General features: G+C 44.6%; 1 protein-coding gene across 2 annotated transcripts in view; it reads left to right on the forward strand.

Moving 5' to 3' along the window:
- Positions 1–2,132: 2,132 nt before the first annotated feature.
- The window catches only part of WDFY2 (WD repeat and FYVE domain containing 2), a 185,122-nt gene continuing 173,456 nt past the window's right edge, over positions 2,133–13,798 (forward strand). The window contains exon 1 of one of the 2 annotated variants that reach the window (XM_069601456.1): positions 2,133–2,999. In XM_069601456.1, coding sequence (XP_069457557.1) covers positions 2,863–2,999 — 137 coding nt within the window. In that variant the 5' untranslated portion in view covers positions 2,133–2,862. The remainder of the gene's footprint in view (positions 3,000–13,798) is intronic. The other variant, XM_069601455.1, reaches the window with a different exon arrangement.

Genomic DNA, 13,798 nt, shown 5'->3' on the forward strand with positions numbered 1-13,798 from the left:
CCTCCTGATGTGCCAGGTACTAGTCTAAAAGGAATACAATGATGAGCAAGCAGCCAGTTATCTCCTTTCCCAGTGTTTCTCTCCTAGAAGAGGAAGACTGAAAAACCAATAAGAAACACATGATTATTTGGGGCAGAAGTAAGTATTGGGAAGAAAATAAACCCAGGTAATATGCTCGGAAGTGCTATGAAGAGGTAAGGTTCCTTTGGGAGTGTTAAGACTGTTTAAGGAGCCAACATTGGAACTGAAGCCTCAGTGGTGAGAAGAAAGTAGCTGAAAGGTGAACCCCGTTGGTGCAAAGGCCACCAGGAGGAAGGAGGTTGGTGTTTCTGGGAATTTCCAAACCAGGGCTTGCAAACTACTGAGCAGAAGAGGTAAGCTTGGAGAGTCATTTCATCCTAAGTGCAATGGTAAGGCGTTGATGTGTTTGAAGAAGAGGAGGAATTGATCTGGTTTATATTTTAAAAGAAAATCCTCTGGCCACTGAGATCAAAATGGATTGTATGGGTTCAAAAGGAGAAACAGAGTAAGCAGTTAGACTTCATGTGGCAGTAGAGGCCAGAGATTATGGTGACCTAGGGTGGAGATGATATAAATGGGAAAATTCAAGATACATTTTGGAGGTAGAGCTGATAGCGCTTGTGAATGGTGTGGACAGAACTGCGAGAAAAAGAAAAGGATTAAGGATGACTCTTAGGATCTTAGTTTCGAACAACTGCGTGAAAGATGTAGCAGATTTAAAGCTACTGTTGGGAATGTTTGGAACACCTATTAAACAGTTAAGTGACAATGCAGAGTAGCATTAGACATGCGAGTTCAGAAATGTGGTCAGGGTAGAGATTATTACTGGAACCAAGAGCATATGGATGGTATTTAAAACCATTGCGGCAGGCTGAATAACGTCCCTTAAATATGTCCATGTCCTAATTCCTGGAAACTTAAAGAACCTATCCTGTATGAACGCACTTAAAAATCTATCATTTGTGGAACTGCTCTTGTAGTCCAGTGAGGAAGACTCTGCACTCCAGTGCAGGGGGTCCGGGTCTGATCACTGTTCAGGGAACTAGAGTCCACATGTCGCAACTAAAAACGAACCTCGTGCCACAACTGAAACCCTGTGCAGCCAAATAAATAAAAATAATTATTAAAATAATCTGTCATTTGTAAGTCTAAAAACAACCACCCAAGGTAGGTTTTATTATCCTACATTTAGTAGATGGTCAACTAGAGGCTCAGAGAAGTGGAATGCCTTGTTCTAGGTTACAAAGCTGGAAAATATCTCAACCTCCCTTTCAAGTGCCTTACAGAATTTCTATGAAGATGGGAGGTGGTAAAGAAACAGAGATCTATCACCAAAGCTGTGCCAAAACTTGCCCTATAAGACAGGCATTTCTACAAGGCCCATCCCGTTCTTTGTCCAGCTCTGGCATATTATTTTTCTCCCCTCCAGAGCCCTTGCCAGCCCAGTCACACCACATAGACCAAGATAACTGTGGGAGGGCTAATGGGGTTATTACATAACCAACGACCCCACAAGCCAGGCCCTGTGCCAAGCAACTGACATTCATTCAGTCATTACAATAACTCTCTCCATTGTTTCCAGTGCAAGCTAGAAAGAAAGGACCACTGGGGAATGGGAAGAAGGACCAAGGAACATGGGTGCCTGAGTTCAAGTCTGGGGGGTGCCACAGCCCTAACTTGAAGCTACAGTTTAACTAAGGGCTAGTAACGCGGCCATCTAAGAAAAAGAGGAGGTTGACAACACAGGTCATCTCAAAGCTCCTTCGAAGATGCTTGCATGAGATCTTTTCTCCCCGACTTCTGGCGCTCCACTATTACGGGCAGTGGCAGGAGTACGGCGACAGTCCGCTCCACCGAGGGCTGCCCTTTGGTTCTCTGTTTTAGAGGACGTTGCAGGCAGTGATTCCGAGGCCACCAAGCTCCCCAGGACAGGAACGATAAGTAGGCGATAGGTCATCTCAGGACGAGGGAAAGGCAGCTCTGAAGAACTACTACTCCCAGGAGACCACCGGGTACCACTCAGCAGCCCGGGGCAGATGCGTGTTGGGAGCAGCTAAGCCTGCTCGGTGGTCAGGCCCCCGCCCCGCGAGGGACAGATTACTCGTGCGCATGCCCAATCTCGCGCCAACGCGTTCAGCTTCTTTCCTTCCTGTGGGATTCTTTTCTTTCCGGCCTCGCCCAGGCTAGCTTTTCCCCGCCCCACTAACGCCCCCTTTTCAGGGATTTTTGCGGTGGGCGGGACACCCCAAGCGCGTTCCCAGGAGTGTGTACGTGCGCGTTCACGAGAGATGAAAAAGGGAGGGCACTAAACACTGGGTGTGGAAGGTGACCAGGGGACCGCGGGTGACGGAAGGAGCATGCGCTCTAGAGGCGGTGCGGCGAGGCTACGGGAATGGCGGAGGAGTGGGGCGGAAACGGCCCTAGTGGACGGGCGGCGCACGCGCATTGGGCCGCCAGCGCCCCGCCCCCTTTGTCAGTTTCCCCTCCTCCTCCTCCTCCTCCTCCTCCACCACCCTCCCGGAAGTGCAGCCGCCCTCGCGCCCACCAGCGGCCACCCCCTGCGGCAGGCCCCGCCCCGTCGGCCCCGCCCCCCGACTCTCCGCCCCCTCCCTCCGGTGGTGGCGCCGGGTTGCAGCGCCGGTCGTGGCGGTTTCGTTGCCCGAAGCCGGGAGCGCGGAGTCGTCCCCGGGGGAGGCGGCCAGGCTATGATCGCGGGTCCCCGGCGGCCCGCTCCGGCCAAACAGAGCCTCTGTCTCAGCTGGTGCCCGCGCTCGAGCGGTCGTCTCAGCCCAATCGCTCGGCGCAGTTGGCCGCGGCGCCCCCGGCGCGCCCCCTCCTCCGATGGCGGCAGAGATCCAGCCCAAGCCGCTGACCCGCAAGCCGATCCTGCTGCAGCGGGTCGAGGGCTCTCAGGACGTGGTGAACATGGCCGTGATCGTGCCCAAGGAGGAGGGTGTCATCAGTGTCTCGGAGGACAGGTGAGAACCGCTGCCCCCTCGGCCGCGAGCAGGGGCGGGACAGGCCGGCGGTCCCCGAAGCCCGCTTCTGGGGCCATGCCTCCACGTCGGCGCGAGGGCGAGAGCGCTAGTCCAAGTTTTTATTCTGATGCGCATCCTGCTGGTGCGGGTGTCCAGCCGCGCAGTCACCGCCGCTGCGTGGCTCCGGGACGCGGAGCCGGGACGGCGGCATTCTGTTGGGACTTGCCCGGGTGGCGTCCGCCGGGGTCAGGGTGCTCTTGGACTAGCGGTGCGCCGGCCACTGGACCTTGGTCCAGCCCTGAGGACAGTGGAGGGAGAGGGAGGCGCTGCCCGGCCCTGCAGGTGTGTGCGTGGGGAGGATGCTCAGACCTCTTCTGTAAGGTAGCTAAGGGGTTTTGAGAACTCTGGTACAGTTCTGAAGGCTCCAGGCTGAGGAAAGCAAATGCCACTCCCTTCGCCCAGACATTCTCACCGAATCCAGATCTCCCAGACATCTTCCACTGAATTCAATAAATATTGCAAGTTGTGAAGAGTATCTGGGCTTCTGCCCAGAAGGATAGCTGACTTCTCTCCTTTGCCCTCTTTAAGCTCAAGGGGAAGCTCCTAGAACTTTTGGAGGGACCACTGCTGCAAATAGCTCTGGAGTTCCTTCCCTTTGCTGGCTTCCTTACTTTTTTTTTTTGCCTAATTTTGCTTAATTTGCAGAAGTAGAGCCAGTTGTTCTGCCTGTAGTATTCTCCCATGTTTTTTAGACAGTGCTGTTTTTTTGTTTGTTTGAACTTAATGTCCTTTAATATGCAAAGATTATGCAGATGAAGCTCATTTCCAGAGGAATGAAGCTTGAATATAGTAGTAATAGTTTTGATCTGAAATTGTTGCTTTTATAGTATCAACTGGTATTCTACAAAATGTCATATTGTAGAGGTATATGACAAGGAGCTTTAGCCTTTAAATGGTAGATAGGTTTTCTTAATGTAAGTTAACATTGTACTGAGGTAAAACATATTTTTTCTTGGTGACTCGTAAAATTTCAGGCAAAGAAAAGTGAAGCAACAATGTGTTCATACCGTCTTTATAGTCATTTCAGTGCTTTGCATGCAGAGTGGTCTCAGAAAATGTGCCTGACAGATCTATTCATATCATAGATTCTTCAGTATAATTAGGATGATTACATATTAATGTCATATTTTTGTCTACATCGTACGCCATAAGATGGCCAAATGATTCCTGATTCACCTCCTATACAGATCCAAGGGGAAATACTGTAAACATACACCAACGGCAAGCAGTCTGCTAAGAACAGAAGAAATTCATGGGCTGTAATGGAATATATGGATGTAGAAACCACTTGAAATTCACAGAGAAAGCTTAAGAGTGTTTAATTTTTCCACAGAGGCAAAATTCTACTGAAGAGGATGCTTCTGGACCTAGAAATTCTTTGTCACAGAATTGTGCTTTTTTAAAAGAGAATATATTGATAGACGTCACTTTCCCTTTCTTTAACTACTAGAGATGAAACTGCTCATTCTGACTGCTGTAGGAAATTCATAAGTAAGTTTGTTGAATCAAGTAGGAGAGGGAGAAAGGTAATTAAAACCTAAGTGGCTTTAGTATTAGTTTTGGAACTTTCTACTTTGGAAGTAGAAGTTAGTTTTCTTTTTTTTTAAGTGTTCAAAGGGATCTTAGAGATTACTTGCTATAACACCTTCATTTTACGGTTGAGAAAATTTAAGCCAGAGAATCTACCTGCCCAAATTCATGTACCTGGTGGTGAAACAAGCTTGGCTCCTAGTTTCTGATTTCCATGTCACTGTTTATACTAAAGGAAACGACTTTAGTTGGGGTACGTTTTAGAGTATTTGGAGACTCTGAAGTAGCATATATGAAAGAAAGTGAAGATACATTTCATTTGATTACGGGACAAAATGGCTATAGTGTTTAGCTATATATTAATTTTTACTTTCTCGGTTTACAATGTAAGTAATAGAAAATATTTTATAATGTAGTTAGTGTTAAAATAAGTAAGTCTAGGATTTTTCTTGATGTATTTTCTTTTTACTCAGGTCAACAAGTCCGTGTTTCTGTAGGTCATATAGTCACATGTGACAAGAACTTTGTTAGAGCTCAGTTTCAATTATGGCTTCCATTAAAAGAGAACTGATCTGTATTCTTTCTTTTCAAAAGCTGGTGTCACTGTCATTTGACATAATAGTAAAGATATGAAGATAGAATATTGGATTTTCATCAAAACCTACCAAGCCATTTCCATTTACCACTTCAGCTAGACTCTGGTAGTTTTCATTCCTGAACTGTAAGGTTAAACCACAAAATAATGTCCTAGTTCTGAATGACAGTGTCTCATAAGTCCTTTTGAAACCTTAGTTTTCCTTTTTGACCTCTGATTCCTAATAGCCTTTATGATATCTTCGAAAGCAACATTTTCTATCTTTTTAAACAATGTTATTGGTGCTTCTTGTCCATTTATCTTCTCCGTGAATTCCCTAAGGTGCCATTTGTCTTACTCATTGTAATATCTTAAGGTCTAGTATGGTGGCTAGCACATAGTAGGCCCTCAATGAACATATATCGATACCTGATCTTTTTGTTGTTCCTGAAAGCACATCTTAATTATTGGAGACATTTCATCGATATTTGTTTGAAACCAATGGAAGTTCTGTGGGGACAAATGTTCGGAAAAGGATTGGACTGGATGGCCTTGAAAGATGCCTTAAGGCACTTCCCTGGTGATCCAGTGGATATGACTCTGAGCTTCCACTGTAGAGGGTACAGGTTTAATCTCTGACTGGGGAAGATCCCACATGCCACACAGACCAGCCTAGAGTTTTTAAAAACATGAAGAAAAGGTGCCTTAAAATTTTGAAAGACCATGCATTGTTCGTTCATTGCGTCAACAAACATTTAAATGCCTTTACTGTGTTCCATGCACATGTGTACATTTCACTGGTGAAAACGACAAGGTCCTTTCAAGGTGCTCATAATTTAGTGGGGCGTGGGTGTGTGTGTGGAATTTTAGAAGAAAATAAAACCACAAACTCCAAGATTTAGTTCTGAAAAGAGAATTTTTACCTGAGGAAGAATAGCTGGGTTCTACAGCCCTTCTTGTTCCTTAAATTTTACTTCCTTTGGAGGATTCTTTTGTTTGGGCTGTAATACCATTTTCACCCTAAGTCTGCTGTCCATCATGGGTTGATAATATTCTAATCTTCAGGACCAAGAGTGGCTGAAAACCCTTATTCTCAGTTCATCTGAGCACAGTTAAAACAGCTTGCAACTTTACTTCATACCAAGGGAGAAAACACAAGGGAACTGAAGAAATGTAAAAATGGGATTTCCCTGGTGGTCTGGTGGTTGAGACCCGGCACTTTCACTGCCGTGGCCTGTGATCAGTCCCTGTTAGGGAACTCTCACAAGCTGCAGCCAAAAAAAAAAAAGGAAGAAGAGATAAAAGCAATCTGACTTACAAGTATAGATTTCTGCTCTCATAAAATAGAGTTTGTTCTCAGAACTCGCTGGCCTTAATCTGGGCCTGTCTTTGCTTTGGTTGTAGCTAGATTCCATCTCCAAAGGATATGCCCAACTTGGGTCCATTGGGCTCCTCATTTCCCAGCTTCTGTCTGGACTGTCTTTTCTGAGTGAATGTCATTTTAACATGCTTTGCTTAGGAGTTTCCTCCCAGACATTTTGGCTGTATTTTGGTCAAGACCACTCTCTAGCTTGCAGCTTACCCGGGTGTGTCCAGTGGTGCCTCTTCAGGTATTAAAAGCTAGAAGGTTCACACAAGTCAACAATCTTAGCATTCACACTGAGCAGTAACTCTACGTAGTCACTATTAAACAGTTATAGGGAATTGTTCCTTCACTAGGAGTGTATACCCATGCAGTGGGTAAAAGTGGGTCAGATTTTTATCTTATATAAGGAGATGTGTTGAAGAGGGGATACCACCCAGTGGGGTTGTTGAAGAATCTCCTCGGCTTGTAATGGTTAGAAAAGAGACCAAGGAACTCTCCTCCAGATGGGTATTGCAGCATGAATAGGAGTTCATGTGAGAAAGCAAGGGTGTTGTAAGGGGCATTCTAGCTCAAGGGGGAAGAAAAATCTCCCCATGCATTGAGAAGCACTAGAATGGACTGGTTAAGAATGTAGTCAGGACTCAGTTGCTTGGTTGTGTCTGACTCTTTGTGACCTGATGGACTTGAACCTGCCAGGCTCCATCAGGCAGCTTGAATTCAGAACTCAGCTCTGAGTGTCACACTTTGAGGAATCTGGAAAATTAGTGTCTCCAGAGGAATAATTATGATAGCAAACATTCTAGAAATGAGAAAAGAAGAGAAGCAAAAGGCAAGGGAGAAAAGGGAAAGATATACCCAACTGAATGCAGAGTTCCAGAGAAGAGCAAGAAGAGATTAGAAAGTCTTCTTTAGTGTACAGTGCAAAGAAATAGAGGAAAACAATAGAAGGGGGAAGACTAGAGATGTCCTCAAGAAAATTGGATATATCAAGGGAACATTTCATGCAAGGATGGGCACAATAAAGGACAGAAACAATAAGGACCTAACAGAAGCAGAAGATATTAAGAAGCGGTGGCAAGAATACACAGAAGAACTATTGAAAAAGGTCTTAATGACCTGGATAACTACAATAGTGTGGTCACTCACCTAGAGCCAGACATCTTGGAGTGTGAAGTCAAGTGGGCCTTTGGAGGTGATGGAATTCCAGCTGAGCTATTTCAAATCCTAAAAGATGGTGTTGTGAAAGTACTGCACTCAATATGTCAGCAAACTTGGAACTCTCAGCAGTGGCCACAGGACTGGAAAAGGTAATTTTTCATTCCAATCCCAAAGAAGGGCAATGTCAAACAGTGTTCCAACTGCCGCACAATTGTGCTCATTTCACAGGCTATCAAGGTAGTGCTCAAAATCCTTTAAGCTAGGCTTCAGCAGTATGTGAACTGAGAACTTCTGATGTCTAAGCTGGATTTAGAAAAGGCAGAGGAACCAGAAACCAAATTGCTAATGGCTTAGAAACCAAATTGCTATGATCTATCCACTGGATCATAGAGAAGGCGGCAAGGGAATTCCAGAAAAACATCTACTTGTGTTTCATTGACTATGCTAAAGCCTTTGACTGTGTGGATCACAACAAACTGTGGGAAATTCTTAAAGAGATGGAAATACCAGACCACCTTACCTGTTTCCTGAGAAGCCTGTATGCAGATCAAGAAGCAACAGAACCAGACATGAAGCAATGGACTGGTTCAAAATTGGGAAAGGAGTTCATCCAGGCTGTATATATTGACACCCTGCTTGTTTAACTTACATGGGGAGCACAACATGCAAAATGCTGGGCTGAATGAATCAGAATCTGGAATCAAGATTGCCGGGAGAAACGCCAACAACCTCAGATATGCAGATGACACCACTCTAATGGCAGAAGGTAAAGAGCAACTAAAGAGCTTCTTGATGAAGGTGAAAGAGGAGAATGAAAATGCTTGTTTAAAACTCGGCATTCAAAAAACTAATATGATGGCATCCAGACCTTGGAAGGAAAGCTGTGACAAACCTAGACAGCATGTTAAAAAAGCAGAGAGAGCACTTTGCCAGCAAAGGTCTGTCTAGTTAAAGCTGTGGTTTTTCAAGTTTGAATGTGAGAGTTGGACCATAGAGAAGGCTGAGCGCCAAAGAATTGATGGTTTGAAACTGTGGTGCTGGAGAAGACTCTTAAGAGTCCCTTGGACAGCATGGAGATCAAACCAGACAATCCTAAAGGAAATCAGTCCTGAATATTCATTGGAAGGACTGCTGCTGAAGCTGAAGCTCCAATACTTTGGACACCTGATGGGAAGAACTGACTCCTTGGAAAAGACCGTGATGCTGTGAAAGATTGAAGGCCGGAGGAGAAGGGGACAGCAGAGTATGAGATGGTTGAATGGCATCACCAACTCGATGGGCATGAGTTTGAAACAAACTCTGGGAGATGGTGAAGGACAGGGAAGCCTGGCGTGCTGCGGTCCATGGGGTTGCAGAGCCAGACAAGGCTTAGAGACTGAACAACAACCACAAACATTCCTAAAACCTCTGAGTGACAGAATTTGAAACTCTTCTCTGGATAAAAGGCCTGAGGGTATGGTGGTAGGGTGTGATGGAGAAGGCTGTGGGGACAGGCCTGCGGGGGATGAGGGTAATTGGGAGGGACAGTGGAGAACTGCCACCTTGTATGCCGCTTGATTAAGGACCAGTTTAGCAACATCATTATCTGTGTTCTCTGTCAGTCCTAAGGGGTTAGGACCATATGGTGGGTAACAGGGAGTCGTATTTTATCTCAGTGGACCTGTCCTCCAGCGCCATCATGTCGTTCAGTCGCTCAGTTGTATCCGACTCTCTGCGACCCCATGGACTGCAGCGCGCCAGGCTTGCGTCCTTCGCTGTCCCAGAGAAGATGGCCAGTTTGTATATGTTCATTGAATGAACTGATGCAATGGCTGATCTATCAGTTGTTTGGAATGGAATGGGCCTGAGGAGGTGGTGTGTTTCCTGAAGTAAAGATATGTAAGTTGAACCTGAGAGAAGCTGGAAAGAAAGTGAAATTGTTAGTCACTCAGTCGTGTCCAACTCTGCGAACCCGTGGACTGTATCTCACCAGGCTCCTCTATCCACGGAATTCTCCGGGTAAGAATACTGGAGTGGGTAGCTGTTCCCTTTTCTAGGGGCTCTTCTCGTCCCAGGGACTGGACCCAGGTCTCCTGCATTGCAGGCAGCTTCTTTACCACCTGAGCCACCAGAGAGAAGGTTAGCAGCTTACTTTGGGATGGACTAATGTTACACCAAGGAATAGGAGTGGGAAAGGGGTGAATTAGAGAGCTTTAGGATTTGAAAAAGTCTTTAAGGCCTTTTTTTCCCCAACTCTGAACTACTCTAAGAGGCCATGAGTACTTGACTGTTTCTTTTTTATATTGGAGTATAGTTGATTTACAATGTTGTGTTAGTTTCTGCTGTACAGCAAAGTGATTCGTATACATATACATATATCCTCTCCTTTTTAGATTCTCTTCCTAATGGGTCATTATTGAGTAGAGTTCCTTGTGCCATTAAACAGAGGCTTGACACACTCAAAAATTAAAAAAAAAGTTTCAGTTCAGTTCAGAGGCTCAGTCATGTGCGACTCTTTGTGACCCCATGGACTGCAGCACGCCAGGCCTCCCTGTCCATCACCAACTCCTGGAGTTTACTCAAACTCATGTCCATCGAGTTGGTGATGCCATCCAACCGTCTCATCCTCTGTCGTCCCCTTCTCCTCCTGCCAGTAGCAGTAGGTTCTTATTAGTTATATGTTTTATATATAGTAATATGTATGTATCAGTCCCAGCCTCCCAATTTATCCCTCCTCCCCTCCCCGCCTTAGTAGGTAAGATTGTTGTCTGCATCTGTGATTCCGTTTCTGATTTTAAGTGGGTTCATTTGTGACTGTTTCTTGAAAAGATAATGTTAAAATATCATTTGTAAATCCTCACACTATTGGCTCATACATTGATTCTTTTCAATGTGAAATTGTACTGTCTTGGTCCTCTAGTTGAAACCGTTAGTTTCATTTAATACATTGGCTCAGTTAGTTGAGCTCATGGTATTTTATGTACCATGCATTTTATAACACTTGAATTAAAATTTTTCGAATGCAAATCAACATTTTTCCCAATGTGAAAACATAGTTCTGAAAGTTGAGGACTTTCTGGAATGATGGTGTGAGGTCTCTAAAGTTGACAAGATTGGAAGCCATCTGAACTGTTTTTTAGTTTGACTAAAAAGGTCTGTCTCATCAAAGCTGTGGTTTTTCCAGTGGTCATGTGTGGATGTGAGAGTTGGGCTATAAAGAAAGCTGAGTGCCAAAGAATTGATGCTTTTGAACTGTGGTGTTGGAGAAGATTCTTGAGAGTCCCTTGGACTGCAAGGAGATCCAACCAGTCCATCCTAAAGGATATCAGTCCTGAATAGTCATTGGAAGGATTGATGTTGAAGCTGAAACTCCAATAGTTTGGCCACCTGATGCAAAGAACTGACTCATCTGAAAAGACCCTGATGCTGGGAAAGATTGAGGGCGGAAGGAGAAGGGGATGACAGAGGATGAGATGGTTTGATGGCATCACCGACTCAATGGACATGAGTTTGAGCAAGCTCCCGGAGTTGGTGATGGACAGGGTGGCCTGGTGTGCTGCAGTCCATGGGTTCGCAAAGAGTTGGACACGACTGAGTGACTAAACAGAAACTTCTTTTTGAGTATGTCGGGCCTCTGTTTAATGCCAGAAAATTAGTAAACTTTCAGCTATGCACCAGAGACTCATCACTTGCTGCTAGTAATTGCTGGTTTCAGGGTCCCCAAATGGGAATCTGCCCCATATGATTTTGAAAATGAGACCTTTACCCTGAATTCAGAGCATGTGGCAGTCTTCATGCCAGCAGATCTGTCTGAAAACAGGCTGCCTCTGGGTCTCTAAAGGTCAAAATACAGATTGACTTTTTAAAATATTTTAAAAATTTTAATTGGAGGATAATTACTTCACAGTGTTGTTGGTTTCTGCCATAGAACAACAGGGATCACCTTTAAGTTCATGTATTTCCCTTCCCTTTTGAGCCTCCCTCTCAACTCCCATAGATTTGACTTTTAAAGAAAAGATCACTGTGGGAAAGCTGCTCAAGGAGGTTCACTAAGGAGGCTCAGCTTCCAGTGATCCCTGAACTCCTGACGGTTCTGAATTTCCTACTTAATTTACATGGTTAATGCAGATTCTATCCAGGGCCTAAAGATCTTAATCAGGGTACATTCATCTGGATATCACAAGATAAGGGGAGATGTTTGGAGAGATAGTTCTGATGCTCCTAAAATGAAGCATCTGGGATTGGGAGATCCCAGCCAGCTATCTTGTATTTCAAGTGTTGCTAAACTTACTTTGAAAAAAGAAAAACAGGCTTTAAAAAATCACAGGGCAGTAGCAGTCAGGTGAGACTTTGGAGAGCTGACCTTTTTCCAAGCAAACGAGATCAAAACTTTAAAAATGGAAAAACTGGTTTTCCCTTGCACAGCGTCTTCCCCTGGCTTAGTTTTCACTGTGAATTTGGCTTTGAGAGGGAGAGAGTTTCTGTCTGTTGTTGAAAGCCATTTTGGTGTCATTAAAAAGTAACAGCTTTGGAGAAATTAAAACAGTACCATTTAGAAGTCAGTAAGTAAATTGTGATTTAAGACTATTTTAAATATTGATCTATTGACACCTGGAACCCTAAACTGAAAAGTGAAAGTGTTAGTTGCTCAGTCTTGTCCAACTCTTTGTGACCCCATGGACCCTCCAGCCAGCCAGATTCTTCTGTCCATGTAATTCTCCAGACAAGAATACTGGAGTGAGTAGCCATTCCCTTCTCCAGGGGATCTTCCCGATCCAGGGATCCAAACCAGGTCTCTTGCATTCCAGGTGGATTCTTTACATTTGAGCCACCACTCTAAAGTGAGTTATATGCAGAATTACTTACCTGAAAAGAAAATGTCCATCAAGCCAAACTTTTTTTTTTTCTCAACTACAGTATCGGAATTGATCTCTGGTTCCTCTGCGTTTTCTAAATCCAGTTTGAATATCTGGAAGTTCCTGGTTCACATACTGTTGAAGTCTAGCTTGTAGCATTTTGAGTATTACTTTGACCAGAGATCAAATTGCCACCATCCATTGGATCATAGAAAAAACAAGAGAATTCCAGAAATACATCTACTAAAGCCTTTGACTGTGTGGGTCACAATAAACTATGGAAAATTCTTAAAAAGAGACGGGAATATCAGACCACCGTACCTGCCTCCTGAGAAATCTGTATGCAGGTCAAGAAGCAACAGTTAGAACTGGACATGGAACAATAGACTGGTTCCAGATAGGGAAAGGAATACGTCAAGGCTATATATTGTCACCCTGCTTATTTAACTTATATGCAGAGTGCATCATGTGAAATGCCAGGCTGGGTGAAGCATTAGAATCAAGATTGCCGGGAGAAATATCAATAACCTCAGATATGCAGATGACACCACCCTAATGGCAGAAAGTGAAGAGGAACTGAAGACCCTCTTAATGAAAGTGAAAGAGGAGAGTGAAAAAGCTGGCTTAAACCTCAACATTCAAAAAACGAAGGTCATGGCATCCGGTCCCATCACTTCATGGCAAATAGATGGGGAAACAATGGAAACAGTGACAGGCTTAATTTTCTTGGGCTCCAAAATCACTGCAGATGGTGACTGCAGTCATGAAATTAAAAGATGCTTGCTCCTTGGAAGAAAAGCTATGACCAACCTAGGCAGCATATTAAGGAGCAGAGACATTACTTTGCTGACAAAGGTCCATCTAGTCAAAGCTATGGTTTTTCTGGTAGTCATGTATGGATGTGAGAATTGGACTATAAAGAAAGCTGAGCACCAAAAAATTGATGCTTTTGAACTGTGGTGTGGGGAAGACTCTTGAGAGCCTCTTGGATGGCAAGGAGATCAAACCAGTCCATCCTAAAGGAAATCAGTCCTGAATATTCACTGGAAGGACTGATGCTGAAGCTGAAACTCCAATCCTTAGGCCACCTGATGCAAAGAACTGACTCCTTGGAAAAGACCCTGATGCTGGGAAAGATTCAAGGTGGGAGGAGAAGGAGTCGACAGAGGATAAGATGCTTGGATGGCATCACTGACTCGGTGGACATGAGTTTGAGTAAGCTCTGGGAGTTGGTAATGGACAGGGAAGCCTGGCGTGCTGCAGTCCATGGGCTCGC

This window comes from Ovis canadensis, chromosome 10 (genome assembly GCF_042477335.2).
Source record: "Ovis canadensis isolate MfBH-ARS-UI-01 breed Bighorn chromosome 10, ARS-UI_OviCan_v2, whole genome shotgun sequence".
Taxonomy (NCBI): domain Eukaryota; kingdom Metazoa; phylum Chordata; class Mammalia; order Artiodactyla; family Bovidae; genus Ovis; species Ovis canadensis.